The sequence below is a fragment of the Apteryx rowi genome, unplaced genomic scaffold, assembly GCF_003343035.1.
Source record: "Apteryx rowi isolate R43461 unplaced genomic scaffold, aptRow1 scaffold_47, whole genome shotgun sequence".
NCBI lineage: Eukaryota > Metazoa > Chordata > Aves > Apterygiformes > Apterygidae > Apteryx > Apteryx rowi.
Window position 1 is genome coordinate 2,025,617 of NW_020450727.1, and position 20,061 is coordinate 2,045,677.

Genomic DNA, 20,061 nt, shown 5'->3' on the forward strand with positions numbered 1-20,061 from the left:
TTCTATTTCAGGAAGGTTCAAATAACCCCTTGGCTGGCTGCCGTGCCAGCTCGGGAGCAGCCATGGGCAAGCAGGCCCGTGGCTGCTGGTCCTGCCCACAGGAAGCCCAGGGGACACGGTGGCTCCAGCTGACGGGAGGGACGGCTGCAGCCCAGGCCACAGGGGGGCTGCAGGGACCCCAGGTCACAGTGCAGCAAGTGGGAGATGCCACCAGGCCAGGCCAGGGGGAGGGTTTAAATCACAGTTGACAGCTTCCCAAAATACACGCTAGATGCAAGAAGGGAGGGGGGAGGCAGCCCCAAGCACCCAGTCAAGGGTAAGAGGAGCAAAGCCCCTGCCTCAAGAGATAGGGGGCAGGAAGAGGAGGGACGAGTGCAGGGGGCTGGGCAGCAGCACCAGGGCATGGCTCATCCCAGGGTGGCACAAGGACACAGCAAGTGGCCCAGTCCTGCCTGGCACTTGCCGTGCAGCAAGGCAAGGGGTGCGATGGGGACAGACCACTTAGTGCAGCTGTAAGAGACAGCTGCTGAGCCAGGGCCGCCTGGCTCCAGCCTGGCCACCAAAGGGGTGCTGGCAGCAGGGAAGGGAGCGTGCCTCTCCCCTTTCGTGCTCGCACCCCGGCAGCTATTTTAGGGTGCTGGAGAGAAGCCGAGGAGCAATGAGATTGTCACCAAGGAGACTGGAGAAACAGAGACCAAGCTGCAGGCACTGGGGGGCTGTGGGGAGAGAAGGGCTTTCTGCAAGCCCAAGTGCCAGGGAGCAGTGCTCAGCACCTTGTCTGGCACCAGCCCAGAGCAGCCCCTTCCCCTGAGGGGGGCTGCTGAGCCTGGGGGAGACAGCATACAGCTCGAGAGGCCAGAACCTGCACTAGCCAGCTGGGAGCCAAGCACCTGGGACCGTGGCACTTCCCCTAGAGCAGGGAAGGATTTACACATCRGGGAAGGGAGAGTTCTCCAAGCACCTCTCCCAGCCCCAGGCAGACCTCACTCCTCCCCATGCCCAGGCTTTGAGGTGCCCAGGAGCTGGGACTAAAGGCTCCCCCAGCCCTGGGGACACCTGCGGGAGCAGGGCACACATCTCGCAGCACTGCCTCTTGCTGTGCTGCCCAAGCTTGTGCCTGCCTCAGCCCTCACAGACCCAGGGGGAAGAAAAAGCCCCAGATCAAGCCCAGCGTGGGGCTGCAAAAGCAGCCCCTGGCAAGCAGTGCAGACCTTGGTCAAGCACCTCCAGCAGAGGCAGACTGGCACTGGGATACAAGGCAGACCCCAGAGCCAAGCTGCAACACCAGGAGCTGCTCTCTTACCTAAGAGGGGGGTCAGGCCACAGCCATGCTTACCTGATGTCTGGCTCAGGGCAGGATGGAGGAGCCCTCACTGACCACGGGGAAAGGCTAGGAGGTGGCACAAACCCTGCCTACCCCCGAGCCTGACAGAGCATGGGRGCAGCTGAGCTGCCCTCTGTACCCAAACACACCAGGGAAATGCAGCAAGGTCAAGTCCAGGAGAACAGCTGAGAGTGCTAAACTTTAATGGAGATCCTTGAGAAACAAAGGGAAAACAGATCAGAGCCCCCAAGAATAGCACCAGCCTGTGGCACCTGTGCACACATTGCAGGGTTACGCAGGAGAGCCAAGAGCCTTGAGAGGATGCTCCCTCCCCAGCAGCTGTACCGGCCCCACTACAGACAGTGGGCACACTGGTATTCACGACCTCTCTCTGCAGGCGAGCAGTGGTGATGTGTAAGCCTGAGGCTTTTTCCAGGCCTCGAGGCTGGGGGAGGGCAGCAGGGAAGGATCTTGGCACAGGCTTTCAGAAAAGATAAAACAGGTCAGTTAAAAGTCTCAAACCCTGCTCCTCCTGGAGGAGCCAGGTGGTGGCAGGAGAACCAGGGTGCTTTTTTCTCCTGGGGCTGCCAGTCTCTCCCCTGGGGCCAGGCTGCAGTGAGGCCAGAGAAGCGCAGCTCTGCTGGGCTCCCAGTGGCTCAGGACTAGTGCACAGTCACACAGGCAAGCAAGAGCTTGGCCCGTGCTGGTGGGGAAAGGGAAGGCCAGGCTGACTCCAAGCTCAGCCAGCTCCCACGCAGCAAAGAAGCTGCCACCACGTCAGGCTTTAACAAAAGCCTGAGACAAAGGCCAGGCAAACCAGACTTCCTCAGGCTTCGCCATCTGGAGATTTCTTTTGTTTTAAAAATCTGAAGCTAAACAGCTCTCCCCTTTGCCCAGTAAAACATCCCTCTCTAAAAACAGCCCACAAGCAAGTGTGCAGTGCAAGGGGCTCCCACAGTCCTTGGTCTCTGGAGTCAGCTCCTGTCTCTTCCTTTGAGGTAGGTTCAGGTGTCCCCAAGGAGGGACGGTGGCTGCCTAATCACATCACCAGGGTAGCGTCTGAGAGGCAGCCAGCAGGTTTCTGGCCAGCTCCACCAGTGCACTTGTTGAGAGGTAAACTCTGCGCAGGGCTGGGCTCCAGGCTTCTTGTAGGGTCCTCATCTCTTGAAGGGAGGAGTTTGCTGCGGGAAAAAGGAGACCCAATGCTACTTAGGGACAGTGAAAAGGATCAAAAGGGGCATGGGGCAACACTCACCTGTGGTACCATCACACACAGGCTCAGAAAATGGGGCTGCCAGGTTACCCTATGCCATCCCCCTCCCAGGCAGCACCAATCACCCCAACAGACATCCAAGACAGTGAGGGGACATTAGGGCAAGAGGTTGATCTCCCTAGCTGCACATAAAGCCAGCTGCATCCTGTCCCAGGCACAGAGAGCAGGGATCCCCTTCCCCTTAACACCAGAGACCAGTGGTGTGCCTGTCCTCTGCTTTGGCCCAGACAGCTACCTGCACGGTGAGGGAGGATGAGGGTTCATCTGAGTGAGCCAGCAGTGCCTATTTTGCAGTCCAGCTTTGCTTAGGGAAGCCAGCAAGGTGCAGCAGCCCAGCAGGCCTTGCTGCTCTCCCAGCCCCATGCTGGAGGACAGAGTCTCACGAGAGCCCCTGCTCACTGCTGGCCACGTTAGAGCCCACAGAGATGCTACAGGTCCCCCTGGGGAATATCTCATCTGCATGTCCTGCCCACGACAGCTGCTCTCCAAACATCACCCAGTCCAGCCGTTCTCTCTCTGGCCTCACTCCCATCATGGGAGTGTCCCTCATGGACATACAGTGCCAAGGAGACATGTCCAGTCCTGTAGACACCTTGCCAACCCTACTACTTGGCTATCCAGAAAGCAGAGGCTCAGACCCCATAAGTCAACCTGTTCCTCTCCTTCTAAACAAAGCTGCTTTCCCTTGGTGCCCATTCTCTCTCACAACACCAGTCCTAAAGCTACACTGCAAACATCACACACATCACTGCCAGTGCAAACTCACCCCAGTCTGCCCAGTTCCAGTTTGCTGAAGCCATTTGATTGAACGTTGCTCTTCTGGAGGAAGAAAGACTTCGGCAACGACCACTGCAGGAGGAGAGAAAGACAAACAAGTGGCTACCCAAGCTGCTGACACACAGCAAAACCCTTCACTCTGCTGTGCTCCAAGCAGGCTGGGCTCTGCTATAGTCTGCCCTAGTGCTCTTGAGCTTAAACTGCCCTCACACCGCCATGCATCGTCACTGCCACCAGTCCGTTTCCAGAATAGCAAACACAGCAGTCTTTACTCTCTGCTTAATGAGTCCCTCTGCTGCAAGTGGGAGCAGTGCATCTTGAGGTCGAAAGAGTGGGTTTCTTCACTGCATGAGCCTGTTCTAAGGCACGGGAGTGACAGACAGATTGTTCCCTCACAGAGGGAAATATAGGGCAGATCAGATTCTAAATATCTGGGGCTGTGCCCAGCGCACCCAAGGATATTCAGATGCAAAGTACTTGCAGATCTGATTTACTGGGTTGACTTCACACTGGAGGGAGATAGAGAAATGTGTGTTTTCCCAGACTCCTGGAGGCCCTGGCACAGAGGGAAGAACAGCACAAACACAGGTAGGACAGGAGTCACAGGAAATGAAACAAGCACAAAAGCACATCTGAATCACGACAACCCAGAGAGCTACAGGCCCTCCCTGCCTGCCCCTGAGCCAGGAACTCCCCAGGATAGTGCAGCATCTGGCAACAGGAAGCTTGTGTTTCCCGTTCCCCCTCTTAACAGACTTCAGAGTAGGCAAAGAACCACCTCTCTCTAGCTCACCCACAGTCAAACTCACCATCTGGGCCAAATCTGTCCCTGTCCCAGTGTGGTATCCTTTGACACACCAGTTCCTCAATACCTCCAGACCTGGCAAGTGGCAAAACAGACAAGAAACAAGAATGAAGGACAAAATCTGAAGAGAGCTGAGTCCTCCCAGCCTAGGGCACACAAGAACACCGCACAGGAGGGAACTGACCATGCAGCATGTGTCATGCCTTAACTACTTGAACACGTGGCCTGGGCCCCAGCAAACACAGGGTAAATTAAGGGCATTCACCTTTTGTACAAGTAAACACCACTGAACATCAGCACGTGGTCTGCCGCGGCGTCTGTCTTGCTCCCAAAAAGCCAGCCGCACTGTGCAGTAGGCTCAGCTACATAGGGAAACTGGGGCAACACAGGATTTGCCAATTTAGACCAGACTGTCTGTCCCCTTGAGCCTGATGCCTGCCAACAACAGCAGCCGATTTGGGCTGCACTGAAGGAATTTTCTACAATGCAAATGTAGAGCAGCTTTGCTGTCATCGGCCTCTTTCCTAGAGGAGAGCAGCTCAGGTACCCTCCTCCCTGCACCTATGAACTGCAGCATCTCAGTATGCCATCTCCTCCCTGCACTTGATCCATCCAGGCCACATGAACACACACAGGTCTCRACATGGCCTGTGCAGTCTGGGCTGAGACCTGGTCTCCATCCCTGGCAGAGGGCAAGGCTGGCATGGACCGAGTTCACTGACAATGCACACAGATGCCCAGGCTGCATGGTTAGAAGGGACCATCCCTCGAGATAGTCTCCGCACACAAGACGTGCTGCTCCAGAGCACACAGAGGTCACTCTGAGGCACAGCCATGTGTCTAGCTGCACTGAACAGGCTCCATTTCCTCCAAGACCTGTTCCACCTCCTGCTAGCTGTCTCCAGTACAACCAAGCTGCCTGCCATCTGCTAACTAGGCAACTTTGAGAAATACAGGACTGCTGACTTCCCTTTTTCAAGATACTTAGAGTCACAGCACAAGCTAAGTTGCCTTGAGATTTAAGAACTAGCAAAGCAAGGGCCAAGAACTTGATGCTGTCCAGCTGGGGTTACCGTGGTTTTGCTATACGATACCAACCCTGGCTATAGGAGGAATTCTTGTCGTCCAGTCAAACTGTTCCTCTTTGACCTTTCAGCAAGCCCCAAGACCTTGGAAAAAAACCCACGTCTTGGGGGCTGAGGGGAGCAGGGCAGCCCTACCCCAGTTCTATGCATCAGACAGCGCTTTGCACCTTGCTGGCCAGGGAGAAATGATGACTGTATGGAACATATGTGAATGGAAAGTACACAGAGGAAGACTGTGTTTTGCTCAGAGGTGAAAAGCAGCACCAGGTTGGAGCAATTCTGCTTTCCAGGCTAGAGCACTGAACCAGGTTCCCAGCGTTAGCAGCAAAGCTCAGGGCAGCACTTCAGTGAGGATGATGACAAGATCTTTCCTCCAGCTGACAGGAGAGGATCCAGTAAAGGTATTAGCGAGAAGGACAGGCATGCACTGACAGTGCAGCTGGAGAGGGCTATGAGGTTACTATCTCTCTGTGAGAGACAGTTACTGACCCCTTTCATATTTGCTTAAACAGCAGTGAGAAATGACAAAAGCATTTTTTTCACTCTGCTTTAAAGTCAGGCTAGGAGCACACATATGGCCAGCTCAGCAGAGAGTCAGCACCTTCAGAAACCTTTCCGTCTAGATCAGATGTGTGATAGAGAGCCCCAGGCTACAGTCTCTTTCTTTTCAAGTTCTCTAACACCTCACACTAGACCTCTGCTAGTTCTTTCTTGCAAAATAGCCTCTCCAGGTGCCCTGACAGAGACAACCCTGAGCAAGAAGGAATTGGTCTGGCCCAGATAAGCCTCATTAAAGGACTGTTCTTACTGAATCAGAGCTGTCCAGGAAAGGTGGAAGTGACAGCTAAATTCCTACTACTTAGGAAAAATCTTTCTTTCTCCTTTGTGCACACAGACACTTTTTCATAGACTAGAAAGCTACAGGAAGCCAGGCAATAGGCCCAATTTTCCCTTCACTTCACAAAACACCTTTAAGGAACAAACCCAATGACTCAGGCATTTTCTCCCTTTAAAGAGGGCAGAGGTATGCAATACGGGCCAGATTTACAGGTTCAAGGCAGAATCCAGCCTGCTTCAGTTGGGGACCAGAAAAGCCTAAAACATCTGCAGGTGCTGGTGCTGAGTACACAGGGGCAGTCAGCACCTGAGATCAACTCAGAACAAGTTCTTCCTCACACGTGAAGCAGTTTGGGAGCAGAATACATTTTCTAAAGCTAGTGTAATTCAGCACAGTTCACAAGTCTCCCATGACTGCAGGCATGCAGCCTGTCTGGCTCAGGTAACCATGCCAGGCTCTCGATTACCTTTGTGTTTATTCAAGTAGTATTTGAGCTCCCACTGGGTTGCCAGGATATTGAAGTAACGAGGCTGTTCAAAGAAGTGCAGGTACCGCATGGAGATGTGGGTAGGAAACACCCGCTCAAACTGCCCGCGCCGGGAATACTCATCCTCTGTCTCCACTAGGATGCGAACATCATCTGGGGTCAGGATGTCCAAGACAGAAGAATAAAAATCCTGCAGACAAGAGCATCCCAGGTTCAGAAGAAGTGAACTATGCTTTGCCAATCCCCCTTTGCACCTCCTCAATCTCCAAACCCTTTCAGGCAGAGATGTTTGTGCGCCTGGGACCTTTGGGACACAGACAACACAGGGAGAATAAAGAAATTTAGGCTCAGTGGTGACATCCAGGCTGCACAGAGCTGAAGAGATCCCCAGCTCTGCAGCCCTATCTCTTACAGACACTGCCAGCTTGCACACAAGACAAGTGTCCCTGCTACCTTGCACAGAGTCAGCAGGCAAACGCTATGAGAGTTGCACAGCATCATACAGAGGAACAGGCAGTGCTCAGACCCTGTTTGGGGACCAGCAGGTAATGTGCCCTTCAGCATAGGTCCATTTCAAAGCAAAGAGAAGTCAGAGCAGCAGCAGTTTAAGCAAACCTGTCTTATTTCTGACCATGTGTCTTGTAACCCACTGGAGCCCAAATGGTCCCCATCATCTGGCTGTCCCCAAAGCGGGGCACAATCTGAAAAGGAGCAAGGAATATACATATGGGACTGGTTGGGACAGTGGCTTGGCAGGATGGTGCAAGTATCAGAGGAGATGGTATCATACCTGGTCAGGCACCTTCTGTGTCAAGTAATATGCTCTCTTCATCTTCTCTGCTGTGAAAAGCTCAGAGGCTGACTTGGGCTTCTCCTTCACAGCACTGCCCAGACTGAGGACATAAGAAGATCCAGTAGAGTATTTATGCAGACAAGGCAGAGTCCTGCCATTGCAGGGCTGTTCTCAGCAACTTCTGTGTGAGCACTGACACCCTCAGGAAGATGCTGTGGAGAACAGAATGCTTTCTCCACGGATTTTGTTAATTCTGAGGTCAGTGAAGCACCCCCAGCCTTATGCCTCAGCATAGGACCCTGGGAGAATGCGGGCAGGGGAAAAGACAGGGCCCTACCAGTCCCTCACTAAGGCACTACAGCATTCCTTCATCCAAAAGGTGAAGGATCACCTCACACCCAGGTAGAAGGCAGAAAGGCCAAAGACACAACACAAACTAATATGGAGCACTTGAACCCTGGCAGGATCTCAGATTTACATTCCCCCTGGAACACAGCTTTCTAACTCTAAACACAGGCCTGGATTCAGTACTAGGAAGGAGAGATCTGCTGGCTCAAAAACTTCTTGCCACATTCAAGAACTCAAATTCATCTCCAGTTCCACATGCTGCAGCAAATTCTGGCCTTTTGTAAGATCTGACCAGCAACTGTCTAAACTATTCTAAGCACTCAATTGAACCATTTTCAGACGCCAGAGTCTGGGAGATACTTGTCCAATACCTTTTAACACTTGTATCCACACAACTGAAGTTGTTCAGCTGATGCAAAAATAGTTAGTAGTGTACAGATCAAAACAGTGAAAGCAGATCCCCAGGGTTGTGCTGCACGGTGCTCAGGAAGCACACCAAAATCTACTAAAATTATGCCCATATTAAAAAAAAAAAAAAAAAAAAAGAAAAATCCTTTCATATCCTTCCTAGGACAGGAGATACTGTTAAGCAAGCTTTCCCTGGACACAGGAACTCCAATAATGCATGATCTGAACCATGTTAAGGAGCTGATTAATTCCCAGCAGGTCCCTACGAGGACACCTGCCCTTCAGCACCTCTGCTGCAAGCTGCAAACGAGCGTGTGATCAAAGCGCCGCAGATGAGCTGGCGAGAAATCCCCGGGCTGGAACGGGCCCGCGCTTGAGGCTTCTCCCTTTGCTGAGGGCACTGGGCAGGCAGATAGCGAGAGAGATGGCCATCTGCCTACGCGTCCATCACCATGTGCTGATGCTCATCTCGACAAGCAGCCCCTTCGGTGAGCCACAGCCAGCAGCCACCCTACTGCAGGGAACAGGACTGGTTCCCCCTCCCCCCCACTGTCAGGTCTGAAACCAGTAAAAGCCCAAGCTGTGAACATAGAAACGCAGAAGCAACAGAGACCTTCCAGCAGTGCCTGGGCGGACAGTGCTCAGAAATGAGCCTTACGTAAGAAAAAGTCATGCTGGCTGCAAGTCAGACTGTGCACACCCACACCCATGGGTCTACAGCCTCTGGCACCCACAGTCCTGCCTAAGGAACAAGGATCTCTGTCCTTTGCAAAATAACAGCTGCTCAACTTGCTCAAGGAGGCAGCAAGGCAGCCCTGGGGGATGGGATAAGTGGATCCAGCCCCAACACAGCCAGCCCTCTGACCACATGGAGAGGCAGTGCGGCTCAGCATCGTATTAGTTCTGGCAGGGGGAAGAAGGAGAAGGCATGACATGACTAACCGCAGAGCAAGCACAAATGGCTCTGGCCTCTCTTCCAATTATGGACTCACAGATCCGGCACAATCCTTCTACCTTGAAGAGATTGCAGGAACCAGATACTCAGGCAATTAAGTCCCTCAGACCCATAGCTAAAGTTCCAGCAAACACAGGCTCTCCACAGCACAGAAACCAGCATTTACTGTGCTGAAAGCAGCCCCCCAAAATGAAACCCTCAAGAGAAAAGCCCACCTTGCCCCACAGCCCTGTCAGAGAAGTGGGCTGACCTGGTGGTAGAGCTGCTTCCAGTTCCTGGCCTTGAGGCTATATCGCCCACACTGGGCAGAACGAAGCCAGCGAGGTTGAGGAGGTCCCGGATCATCTGGCCCTTGATGCTCACATCCAGAGGGGAGTTTGAGTGGAGGCTGCAGGAGGGAAGCACGGTGTGCTACAGTGGAGCTGCTGAGCCCCACAGCACTGAGATCACTCTGTGGGTTAATAGCAACTAGGTACAAAAACCAATGTGTCCCTTGCCTCATGACGGACATTACAGCCACGAGACAGTCAGAAAAATCCTGAAATGGCTCTTTGTATGGGGCCTCCCTACAAGAAACATTTCATTTCTCTTCTCCCTCCCAGAGGGAGGTTGGAAATCAGCAAATCCAGCTCCAGAGTGCTGTCTGGGATCACAGCTCTGCACCCGATTCATGCCCATCCATCTGGGCAGGTGGGAGAGGCTGTGCTCACACACACTTCAGCTCCCAGCCCTGCCTGTGAAACCGAGACTGGTACACAAGGCATTGGAGTCACTGATCACTTCGGCCCACGCAAAGAAGAAATCTCTGCCATCATCCATTTGCTACATGACACATCCCTCCTTGGCCTTCCTTTTTAACATATTCTTCCCTCGTTATAACTAGAATGTGCCCAACAAAGGTTTCTGAGCTGTGGAAAGATGTTGCTTTTGCAGCACGGAGGACTTTGGCTCCTGCAATCTGCAGGGGGAGGCTTCAAAGCCCAGAGCCTTTCAGCACACAGTGCAGGGGACATCACAGGCCAAATTCACTTTGTGGTAAAAGAAAGGCCATTATCCACCCTGCTCTGGCTCAGAGAGAGATTTCAGAGGAGGAACTGCTTTACCTGGGGGAAATGTTGACCTCTAAGATCCAGGGCTTGAGATTTTCATCCAGCATGATATCAAACCCAAACAGCTCATGGCAACAATATGGGCGCCGCACATACATCTTCACCAGGCTGTTCACATAGGGCTCAGATCTGCAAGCCAAGGAAGAAAGTTTTTCTCCAACTGCCAGACAACAGAGATCTGACTGTTTACAGCACACTGCTGGTTCTGAGAGCATACGTGGCCACTTGCTGTGGGAACACATGGGCTGAGAGGCCAATGCAAGCAGTGAGACCTACTGCTGCATCATATATGGATCCAGCATCAGATCCTGAGCATCCCCAGTTGCAGCTGCCCGCAGCCTCTGGCTGCAGGATCCACCTCTGAACACAAAATTCTTCCAGCAGCAGGGAACCTTTCTTCTCAGGTGCCCTGCCCAAGCAGCGGGGCAGGAAGCAAGCTGGGCAGAGGTGCTGGGTACTCTGTACCCTCCTAGCCTCCCCCCTTGCACTGCAGGCAGACCCAGGAAATTTAAGGGCAAAGCAGCTTCTCAGCTGTTGACACAAAAAAGGCCCCATCTCACAAAACGAACACACACCCATGGGCTGTTCAGCACTGGCAGAGTGAGACAAGCCCAACACAGATCAGGGTGTCCAAAGCTCCATCTAGAGCCAGGATCTTGACCCACTTCTATTTACCCCTGCTTAAGGAACAGAATGAATGGAAGGATTTAGAGAGAAATACTGAAGCTGACACAGGACTGGATAGCCAGAGGTGCCAGGGTGCAATGCTGCAGCCAGGCAAAGGGCAAGGGGTGCCAGGACTCACGCAATGATGGTTTTAATAACGATGTCTTTAATCTTCTCCCAGATGGCCTCACTATTAATTCCCTTCTGGGTCAGGTAAGTCCAGAGTGCTTTGAGAGCCCTGGGAGAAAGAAAGCAAAGGAGATAGTTTTGTAGCCCCTTGCTGCCCAGCACAGCACTGCTACAGGAGCAAAAACAGAGGGAGTCTTGACAAAGCTCTCCCCTGACAGCAAGCAAGGGTGCATCTCCCACCTTTTCCAAGCACAGCCATCCTTCTGYGAGTCCCCAAACCACTCAACTTTTGGCTGCTGCCCTCCCCATCCTGGCCCCTGACCTTGCAAGGCCAAGCCACCAGAAACATAAATCTGTCCTAGACTTGTCCCAGCATTGGAGTATCAGGTCCCAAATTAGCACAAGCAGGGTATGTCAGCCCCAGATTTGCTCTTCCCCCACCCTCCGTGTCCTCAACAAACCTCCCCTTTCTGCAAGCTTTCCCCATGAGCACTGCAAAGCAGCTCAGCAGGAATCCATCAAGGCCCCCATAAATCTTTTATCTAGAGCCATTTCACTGAGGTTTGAGGGAAGGCAGAGGGAGGAAAAGAAAAATCAGGAGAAAATGATGGTGGGGGGGGAGTGTCTCAGCTTTTATAGGAGTTTCCCACACCACACCAAGTGCTGCTAGCTGCCCTGAMACTGAGCCAAGGATGCTCAGATGTTGTTCAAATGAGACCATGTGGCTAATGGCCAGGAATCCAAAGGTCACGCTTCCTGCATACAAGATGGAGTTGATTACAGCCACTCATCTTTAATGTGGGAGCAGCCAGCTTTGACTTGCCTGGCGATACTGAAAATCCACAGAATCCCACCACCATGGGATTTCAAGTGCCAGGGGACAGCAGACTCTTCCCAGTGGAGGAAGAGACAACTGCACAGCAAGTCCAAGCCATCGAAAGCAAGCCTATTACAGCAAACTACCTTCTGCAGCCCCCTTTGAAGTGAAATAGCCCAGCCGCAGGTCCATGAATTGAGAAATCTATCCCACACTATTTTTAAAAGAGTTTAAACACTACCACAGAATGAGGGATAAGTGCCTGGGGATTTGGGCCAGTCTGCCAATGGACAGCAGGGAACAGAACCCCTGCAAGACTGCAGCCCTCTTCTGAGGCAACTAGAAATAGCACTGCTGCTCCTCAGTGCTCTGTACCATTCACACCACTAGCACACAAATTATCAGTTCTGCACCAGAATTGTCGCTTTCTCCAGCTCCATTGGGAAGTCAGGGGTGAAATGGCAAGAAGCTCCCGTCTAGCCAGCTTATGTATCAGAACTGTCAATTAAAGTTCTAATAGCGAAATCAGACTCAGGTTTAACCACATTCCATCAACTCCCAACTAGGGCAAGAGAATGAATGCACACAGATGAGAGTAGTGTTTGAATCAGAGAACAGTACAGGCATTGGCAGGGCGGGATGCAACCAAAGTAGTAATGGATAGGAGAGTCACAAGCCAGGGAGAAGCCAGAGTAGTCTCCAGGGTAAACCACAGAAGTGGCAGCTTCCCCAGGATGACCTGGCCTGAGGCAGGGAACACAGGGCCCAGGGCTGCCTGCTGATCATGTGTGGGAGGTGCTGGTCTCCTGGAAGATAAAGGCGGTTACCAGCAGGTAAACCTGAAGGTATCACCAACTGGACAGGGAAGATCTCCAGTGAGCCATGGGCAGAATCCAGATTCTGCTGATGCTAACCTACACAAAAGTCACTCTGCTCCCTCTGTGCCTCAGCTTCCCCATGCAGGAACAGACAATACTGGAAGTACCTTCAACCTTTCAACAGAAGTACTGAAAAAGCAGCTGACTTAACAGTGACAAGACAGAGTTGGCCCTGTGCCCTGAAAGCCCCTGCAGCACCTACCATTTGTGTCCCTGACAAGCAGTCTCATCCGAGTTGGACTTGTACTCTGTATTCTTCTTGTTCACACTGTAGTTGGTCAAGTGCATGAACTTGTTGCTGAGGCTCTTCATCGAGGAGGAGTACCTGGAGGAGGTAAGAGGAGCACAAGCAGTCTGAGCTTGAACTGGTTGCCCCAAGGCCCACAAGGCAGGCAGATTTTCTGTTCTCATCTAGGACACTACCTCTCCTCTTGGTCACCCATAAGCCTTGCTGCCTTCCCCAGGGTGCTTGGAGCAAGGTGCTCCTCCATGATCTCTATCGCTGTTGGCCCAGGGCTGATGGGACAAAGCATGAAGCATGCATGGAGCACACTGCCTTGGGGCAGAGGCATGCAATCTCCCCTCGCAGCATGGCTTTAAGAAAAGACCAAAACACCAGTGAGCAAAAGTGCTGACAGAACTGTAACAGCCCATGGTCAACACTGGAAGAAACATGCCAGCTTCTGGTATACCAGTTCTTACCCAGCGTGAAGCACAGACAGCATATTTCAAGAATTGCTTTACATTGAGCTGATCTTGCTTTAGGAAAGGTGGATGAACTAAGCATCCTCTTGCCTTCCTTTTCAACACTACCACCCAGAACAGTCCCACATTTCCAAACTGCTTTCTCAGCAGGGAAGCTAGAGCTCCATATATGGAGTGACTGCCTCCTGCCCCAGCCTAGGCTAGTAACACAGCCACACATGGCCCAGCACTGGGCAGCCCTCCTGCTGCCCAGAACTGCTCTCCTCACTCAACCTACTTGCAGCTAGCAAAGCGAACCAGTCCATCCTTGAACAGGTAGACCCTGAGGGGATCGTAGCAAGTGACATAAACGTAGATCCTCAGGTCAAACTTGCTCCCGCCAATGAGGTAGGGTTTGTGCAGATATCTGCAAATGGAATGAGGCAGCAGGAAAGGGTTATGTCGTCTCTATGCAGGAACGTCTCTAGCCCCTAYGACAGAAGGCTGGGCACAAGCAGTGATCAATTCAGAGAGCAGGTGAAGCCCTTTGGACAGTGTTTCCAAGTTAAGAGCATCACAGTCCAAATGAGAGAGACAGAAGCTTTCCCATATACAGGGGAGACCCTGCGGCATGCGAACAGTATTCCTTCCTGCTCAGTCCCATGTTGAAGAGATTTTTTTCCAGGTCTGAGGCACAGAAGTTTCTCTACAAAACTGACTGCAAAATTCAGGAACATCTAAGGCATGCAGTGGGCCACAAACTYCCAGATGGCTTGGTTTAGTGAGCAGAAACAGCTGGAAATATTCACCCAAATCACTTGATTATTCACCCCCTCCCTGACCCAAAAGTAGTTCATGATTTTCAATGGGAAAGCCTTTCACTTACATAGGAAGGAGACAGAGAGAACAGACAAATCAATACAGGAACTCCCAGCCTGCCCAACACCAGGCAGCTTTTCCTGCCCTTACAAGAACTTCCCCGAAAGTAGTCACTAAAATCAAGATGAGCTATTTCACTTTTCTGCAAAAGGGGAAGGAGATTCTGAAAATCTTATTGAGGAAGACAGGAAAACCCTTTGACCAATTTCCATGCACATGGAGGCTGTTACTGTCTAGTTCTAATTTGGATAAGAACAAATCTTTGAGAATTCCCACCTCTTCCCCTAGGACTTCTGCCTCCAGTGTGATTGCAGGCACTGGAGAAAGTTCACTTGCCTCCAAAGATATCAAACCCCAGAATAAAAAGCAGTGGGAGAGGAATCACAGCAGAGCTGAAGTTGGATCATCTGCCAGASAGAAGCTGCTCCAGAAAGCCTATGAAGTCAGCCTAAGAGCCGTTTTGTACATGAGACCTCTAAAGTCTGTGCAGAGACAGCAGCTCTTCTGTAGCTCCAATTGCAGCTGATGGAGCCAGACCTCTGACAGCAGTGTTATGCTCAAGCAACAGAGAAATTTCCAGAAGCAAATCAGATCTTGCTGCCTAGATCTGGCCAGAGAGAGATGAGACACTAGGAGACCCCAGCCTGGCTGCCCATCTTGCTTTCCTTCACTCACCTCTGCACCAGCAGCGGTCTCCTTTTGGGGAGCTGGCTCCATTTGTGGATGACCTGGATGCCAATGCCTCTTGCTGATGCTGGCTATGAGACACAAACAAGAGGGGATCACATCCTCTCTCTACAGCTGCATCAGGACAGGGGACTGAACTCTGCTTTGCTCTTACTGGTTTCACAATCCATTTCTGGCGGCTAGCTCCCTCCTCCCATGCCTTCCTCAGCAGCTTTATGTCCTGGGGCAGGATGAAGGACTGGGGGAAGAAGTTAAACTCCTTCTTCCCATAGCGATTCTGCATCTTCAACAGGTTGCGCCACAGACGGTCCTTTCTCCCAATTTGAAATGAACCAGGGAAGTGGTTTAGCTGGAAAGGAACAGAGATCCTGTGAGATCTCCCCACCTGTCCTCATCTCCTTGTCTCCCCTTGCTGCTCCACGGCCATGGGATACATCCTTGGTGAAACCACCTGCCCAGGGCAGGGTAACACTCCTCCTTGATCCTCTCTCAGGACTGCATGAGGGCAGGACCCACCTGGTCTTGAAGCTTTGCAGTGACAAACACCTACACAGTGCCCTACACTGGCTACAGAGCCAGCAGCTGCAGTCAGGTCACCTCCGATGTCTCATCAGCACCTGGGCACTAACCCTCAGCCTTTCAGCTTCCTTTGGATGGGATTTTTTGCAGTATCCTCTACCACAGTAGTTTGCCTGCTTGCTTCTAAACTGGGTGCCAGAGCTCCATCCAACTCAATGCATCACAAATACCACGGACAGAAAGATGACACGCTAAGACAGGGACAGGGCTGGAGGCTGCTAGCTTCCAAACTCGGATGCTGTCTCAAGACTGTTCAGTTTGGAGCATCACTTCTCCAGGAAGAACGTGCATGTGTGATACATAACAAACCTCGGGACCCTCAAGTGTTCCCCAAGCATATGTCACCCCCACACTTTTTGTGGCCTGAGTTAAACACCCAGCCTCTGGCTGTGCTGGTGGAGAGGGCACTGGCCCCACCTGGTCACTACTGCTCAGTTTTACTAGAGAAAATACTGCTTTAGACAATGTTAACTGGATTTAGTTGAGCTCACAGGTGAACACAGCTTGGCTACAGCCTCAGTCCACAAGAGTCTCCACACACAGGAGATGCTCACACTGCTCCTGGCTATGCCCATCTGTCRGGCTCACTTCCCAGCACAGGAACACCAGCTGCCACGCTGTGACGGGGGACTCTGCAAAGGCAGCCTGCACAGCAGACGCCTGGCCCTGAAGAGAGGGGCACTCAAACTATTCCCAACATGCTCCATGTGCACGTGAGTGAGGCCAGCCCAAAACATCCCCTACCTTCTGGTGCTCCCTGATGGCTCGGAAGCTGGGTGATTTCATGTGGTGGCCCCAGCAGCCCAGCCAGTCATTGCTTTCTGCAGGAAAGACAGAAAAGTCTGCRATCAAGCACACTGCCCCCCACAATACCTTCTCAACCCAGGAGCAGCCCACTTCCTGGGGTTAGCAGAAGCGTGCCATGGATACTGTGTGGTGAAAACACAAAGCAATCATACCAGCAAAGGTAATAAACCAAGGGCTATCACTGTGATCCAGTTTACTACTCGGTTCATAGCCCTGCAAACATGACTGGTGCAGGGGACTGAGCAGGCACAATGTCAAAGGAATAATTTCAATCCCCCAGCAAAGTCAGCAGAGCACCCTTAAGTCCCTGTTTTACAGCAGGTGAATGAAGCAGTGAGCCTCAGAGCACTGGGAGGTGTAGGATTGCAGGACTTCCTAACGCTTGCTCTGCCCTGCTATACTCCCCCCCTTTCCAAAGGAAAAAAAAAAAGAAAAAAAACGAAAAAAAATCAACTGAGCAGATGCATACAGGAGCCCCGTAGGTACTGTTGGGAGGCCACATGCCATGGTACGGACCCAAGCTCTGAAAGCTCAGTGCTACCCCAGCTCCCTCTCTTTCATGTCTATTTAGCAGCAAGATCCCAACCCTGACARAGCTCCCCAACTACAGTCAGAGAGAAGGATGGCATCTCCCTCCACACTAGGTGACCACAGGGACAAGGGACAGCTGTGCAGGGTTGGCACTGGGCAAATGTCAGCTTCAGAGTGGCAGCACCACCTAGAGGCACAGCCTAAATAAGCCAGAGCACACCCACATGCCACCCTCACTGCCCTGGGCCAGATCCGACAGCCCCCAGTTGTATCCTTGCTGCCTATGCCAGAGACAAGCCAAGATGGAGACTGGGCACTGCCAGGACCCTCGGGGCTTGGAGACCACAGGTCAAACACGCAGAGACATGGGAACCCAGTGTCCTGCAGTGACCAGCCTGTACTGCTCCTGTTCTGCTCTTTGCAGGCACCCTTCCTTCTTTCACCCATGGGCTGGAAGCAGTGGAGGACACAACAAATCTCATGCTGCCAGCCTCCAACAACTTACTCTTGCTGACTCTGAAGTGGGACCTGCTAATGGTTTGCTTCACTATGTTTGGTGTGATTGTGCTCATTTTCCATCGCAGCAGCTTCCTCTGTTCCCAAGGCAGCTTTTCCACTAGGAAGGCAAAGAGTTAAGGACAGAAGGAAAACAAGCATAACACCCTGATGTTTCTATAGCTGAACCCATCCTGAACATATGCATGAGCATTTGTAGGCCATGGGACACAGCAGAAGCCCCATCCAAGGATCAGGCAGCCCAGAATGGCATGTATGTGTTCCTGCTGGAAACCTGGGACCTGCTCTCACCCAGAGCAATTCCCATGTTTTGGTACAAGAGTCATGAACCATTCAGGCCTGAAGAGAGGCCAGGGCTTCAGAGGGCAGTATGTAACCCCCTTAACAGAACTAGAATGGAGCAGAAGATCCCACAACTGGGGGAGATCCAGTATCCTGAACCATTCATTCATCCCCTGCCCAATGCTGCTGCAAATGCTGTTCTTGGTCATACCTGTCTCAGCAGCCTCACTCATGCTCCAGGCTGCAGGAGCCACCATAATTTTACTCTGCCCTTGGGTTTAACAGTGGTGCTGGGTCACGTGGTGCATGGAAGTGGTGCATGGAAGGGGTGAAGGGGAGCTGCCAGCTCCTGGCTGTGCACTGGCACTGCTGTTTGCTATTTACATTTATCCCACTGCAGGGAAGCAGACCCCAGCTCACCTCTCTCATCCCGAGTACTGAAGTAGATGGTTGGAGGCACATTAGGGAATAAACTGCAGACAAGAGCTGGTTTGAGCACCTGCTCCTGAGCCTCAGCTGGTGGGGTCAGGCACTTGATGCAGTTCCTAGGAGAGAAGAAGCAGTAGGCAGTTGGTTACAAGGTGAGAAGCAGCACAGGGAGCAAGCACAGAGCCAGGCCCAGTGCTTAGTGCCATCCCCTGGAGCACTCACACATACAGTCATGCAGGGGCCACTTTATGTCCCAGCATCCAGAAATTCACGTGTGCTCAGAAACCGAAGGCAGAAGCCGCTGCAGAGGCTTCAAGGTCAGCCCAGCCCTCAGCCCTCACAGGAGATGTGGCCAACATCCCTTGGAGAACCCAGCCTTCCCCACTCCAGTAGGCATTTGACTGAAGCGCTGCTTCCCCACACCTGCCGTGGGAGATGCCTTGGGAGGCTCACTAGCCAAGCCCTGCCAGGAGATGTCGTTCCAACTCACGGTGTCTTGGCAGGCCATGCAGCATCCTGAGGTTCAACACTTGCTCACAGTAAGCCTTACTCATCTCCAAGTAAGTTACGACATGATGGAAGGCAACAAGTTGTTGAGCAGAGAGCAAGCCCAAGGTGGCCCTGGTGCACGAACAGCACAGTTGCAAGGACCAGCTCTCACTGCTGGATGGACAAGAACAGCTCCCCCAAAGGTGTGTCAGGAGTCACAGAGGCAGGGCCCAGATGACCCCATCACAGCCCCTCCTGCTGACCAATCCTCCCCAGAGAAACCCCCTTCCAAAGGCTAAAGAAAAATCCAGGCTCCAGGACTTATTTCTAGGATGCAAAGCTGAGACACAAGACCCTGGGGGGTGATTGAGATCTCTGGCCCAGGATCCCCCTGCTCCAATGCATCTGCAAGGCAATGACACTGCAAGATCYCAATTTAAGCCAGTAAACCTAACCCAGTGACTGGCAGTTGCAGTGAAATTGAGACCCCTGTTTTGCTGTGGTGGATGCACCCTCAGCATTATGCAGGCTGTAGGAAGAGAGGTAAGCTTTGGTTTCTAGGGTAATAAAAARAAGTTCATTTTGGTTGGGAAGCCTATCTCTTTATCCACTCCACTCCCCTGTATGCTACAGCTGCCCTCTGTCATCAGGGATGGCAAAGATGGACAAGTTTGGACAAAGATACCACRCTGCAGTGCACAAATTACAGCTACTAACCTGGAAATAAGAGCCACAGAGCCATTGGGCGACAGACCAGCAACAGAGGAAGTGTCTGACTCACCTGCAGGAGGGGAAAGACTCAGGTTTGGTCTCCTTGGAGGGTGAACACATACAGAGTTAATCAGGGAGGAGAGGAAGACAATGATCCTGGAGACAGACCCTTCACAGCTGTCCCAAATCCTTGATCCCGAGTCTCACCCACATCTTGGTGGCATAAGACACAGGGCAGAGGGTGGAGCTGACAGCCCTGCACACAGGAGCTGGACAAGTATTGGAGCAGGATGACAGCAGACGCTAGTCTGTTCCCCAGTGGAGTCTGTGTAACTCCTCCCTGTGCTGCATCCAAAAGCAATTTAGCAGGAACCYCCAAGTCATCCCAAAATGATGTCAGGAATGTAAGACAGGGCACCATTTCCAGCTTTCCCAGCAAGACAAAAGCACTGCTACCCCAGAACACAGCCCTCGGCAAGTGCAGGAAGGCAGCTGTGCTCACACCTCACTCCCCGACACCCCTGCACTCCCCCACCTCAATAASGCATGGGGCACAGCCCGCCTTGGGAAACCAGCACTCACTGTCCTCTTCCTCCTCCTCCTGGCTGCAGCTCTCATCCAAGCCATCAGGAAGTTCTTCCTCCGTATCCTCTTCGGGACGGCTCAGCTTCAGCGGCAACTGCCCAGCAGTGACACTGAGACAAACAACATCACACTTACAGGCAGCGGCCACATGCTTTCCCAGGCCAAAAGACCAAGAGCCCATGATGCAGTG

The 20,061-nt window shown here is 52.3% G+C and overlaps 1 protein-coding gene across 2 annotated transcripts; it reads right to left on the reverse strand.

Annotated features, from left to right (window-relative positions):
• Positions 1 to 1,504: 1,504 nt before the first annotated feature.
• TTLL4 (tubulin tyrosine ligase like 4) lies at positions 1,505 to 18,627 on the reverse strand. Of its 2 annotated transcripts, XM_026077991.1 has the most exons (17): positions 18,309 to 18,627; positions 18,078 to 18,202; positions 17,365 to 17,475; positions 16,266 to 16,342; positions 15,097 to 15,291; positions 14,931 to 15,013; positions 13,675 to 13,803; positions 13,116 to 13,286; positions 12,895 to 13,017; positions 11,008 to 11,106; positions 10,197 to 10,331; positions 9,344 to 9,481; positions 7,380 to 7,482; positions 6,569 to 6,779; positions 4,184 to 4,254; positions 3,364 to 3,446; positions 1,505 to 2,505 (listed from the first exon to the last, which is right to left on the reverse strand). In XM_026077991.1, the coding sequence occupies exons 3-17, from the start codon at positions 17,429 to 17,431 to the stop codon at positions 2,364 to 2,366; spliced, it is 1,827 nt and encodes a 608-aa protein (XP_025933776.1). In that variant the 5' UTR covers positions 17,432 to 17,475; positions 18,078 to 18,202; positions 18,309 to 18,627; the 3' UTR covers positions 1,505 to 2,363. The 2 variants fall into 2 exon arrangements, with proteins under 2 accessions (XP_025933776.1, XP_025933777.1); XM_026077992.1 differs by lacking the exons at positions 16,266 to 16,342; positions 18,078 to 18,202; positions 18,309 to 18,627 and having other exon boundaries at positions 17,365 to 17,436.
• Between the last annotated feature and the right edge of the window lie 1,434 nt (positions 18,628 to 20,061).